General features: G+C 45.1%; 1 protein-coding gene across 4 annotated transcripts in view; it reads right to left on the reverse strand.

Moving 5' to 3' along the window:
- BMS1 (BMS1, ribosome biogenesis factor) overlaps nt 1-1,600 on the reverse strand; it is a 43,005-nt gene that overhangs the window by 31,784 nt on the left and 9,621 nt on the right. For 3 of the 4 annotated variants that reach the window (XM_019502329.1, XM_019502328.1, XM_019502330.1), the window contains one exon: nt 13-70. The exons of the other annotated variant lie outside the window; for it this stretch is intronic. In XM_019502329.1, coding sequence (XP_019357874.1) covers nt 13-70 — 58 coding nt within the window. The remainder of the gene's footprint in view (nt 1-12; nt 71-1,600) is intronic. 4 annotated transcript variants of the gene reach the window in all.

Here is a 1,600-nt window from a genome sequence, read left to right on the forward strand (position 1 = left end):
ATAAAGTGACACCTTCCTGTCACACTTCGGATTGACTCTGATATCTTCTGGGTTTGTCAAATCTTCCATTCTAGCCAATATCAAAAGAAACATTAGAATAATGTTCTCTGAACTATAAACTTCCAGGAAAAGAGATATTGTAGCAACATTCTTCTTTTTAGAATAACATTGTAAATTTATTAAAACTTGTGCACTCCTTAATATTTCAAATCTTCAGAAGGGATAGTATATCAAGACAAAATATATATATAATCTAACTGTAGAATGTTTTTCTCTGAAAAATGTGTAACACTGTATCAAACACATCATCTCTGAAAGACTAATTTACTTTTCACTAACTGAAAATAAAACAATCGAAAGACTGAAGAATGATCTGCTGCTTACCCATTTGCTTTATATATTTCACAGAGTTGGTACATAATCCACCTAGGTACTTCTTCAACTCAGTCACTTGAATGTGGCCAAAATATTTAAAAGTAAAAAAACAAGAAAAAAAATGTTTCCTTCTTCCTTTTTTCAACAGATCATAAGAAGAATAACTTGATTAGCTTATGAGCATTATATTTCTCTTTCTTCCTTACGTTTAAAGTCCTTAAACAGAGCTTTAAATAAAGACAGTGTACCTGCCTGGCTTTGTGGAACCTCTCTCGTGTGGCCCTGGAGTGGATGCTTGGAGTCTACTGAGGAGGCTGCTCCTCCTACCACAATGTTTGGTCGAGTTTTCCCCAAGGGATACCCCAGTACTCGCCCGCTATGTCTTGGATATTATATTCAGTAGTGGGATTCCCTTGGGGGAGGAGCAGGAAATACACTGGGCATCATCCCCAGAGGGTGTTCCTGGGGCTCCACCTCCCCTACATGCGCCAGCCTGCTGGGACAGTCGAACGATGGACAGTTAGACTCCACTAGGATGTTGTGTTCTGATCCCTCTCACTCTTTCTGGCCCTCAATGGTCACAACAGATTTCCTCTCCACCGCATGGGTTTATTTGGGGTAGTGAGACAACCCTGGTGACGGATCTGACCTATTAACATTGAGGGTCTCCAAGTGGCCCCGGCCTGCTCAGCCCTCAATGTATATCCTGTGGCCTTTCTGTTGGCCTCCAGGGCTTCAAATGGAATGAAACAGAAACAAACAGAAACTTCAGGGAGGGGCCTCAGTCCACTCCCACCCACATATTCTGTGTCCAACAACTTCGCCATCCCTTGGCGTCTTCCTCTGGCCCAGCTCCCTCGCTGTCCGGGGTGACATGCCCCTTTAATTATGTCCCAGACACCTCTGCTGGGTCCCTATTTGGCCTCTCCTTACAGCTGCCGGGAGACCCCAGATCTCCTCGGGGGATGGTCTCGCAGCTACTTCCCTATTGCGTCCTCCCCAGCTGTTTCCATGCTACTGGCTTTTATCCCAGCATTCTTTGATAATCCCAGCAGAATATAGCATTCTTTGATAATGTCATTGGGCTACGCTGGCCCCAGCCACAGAAAAAAGCAGCTGACAGAACCGCACTGGCGCTCTGCCTCTTCGCAGCTCATCCGGCCTGGCTGCACCTGTTGGGGTAAGTTTGCCCTGTTCTCAGGGCTTTTCTTGCTGTTGTGGCGGG

This window comes from Gavialis gangeticus, unplaced genomic scaffold (genome assembly GCF_001723915.1).
Source record: "Gavialis gangeticus isolate Ggan-Ray unplaced genomic scaffold, GavGan_comp1, whole genome shotgun sequence".
Taxonomy (NCBI): Eukaryota; Metazoa; Chordata; order Crocodylia; family Gavialidae; genus Gavialis; species Gavialis gangeticus.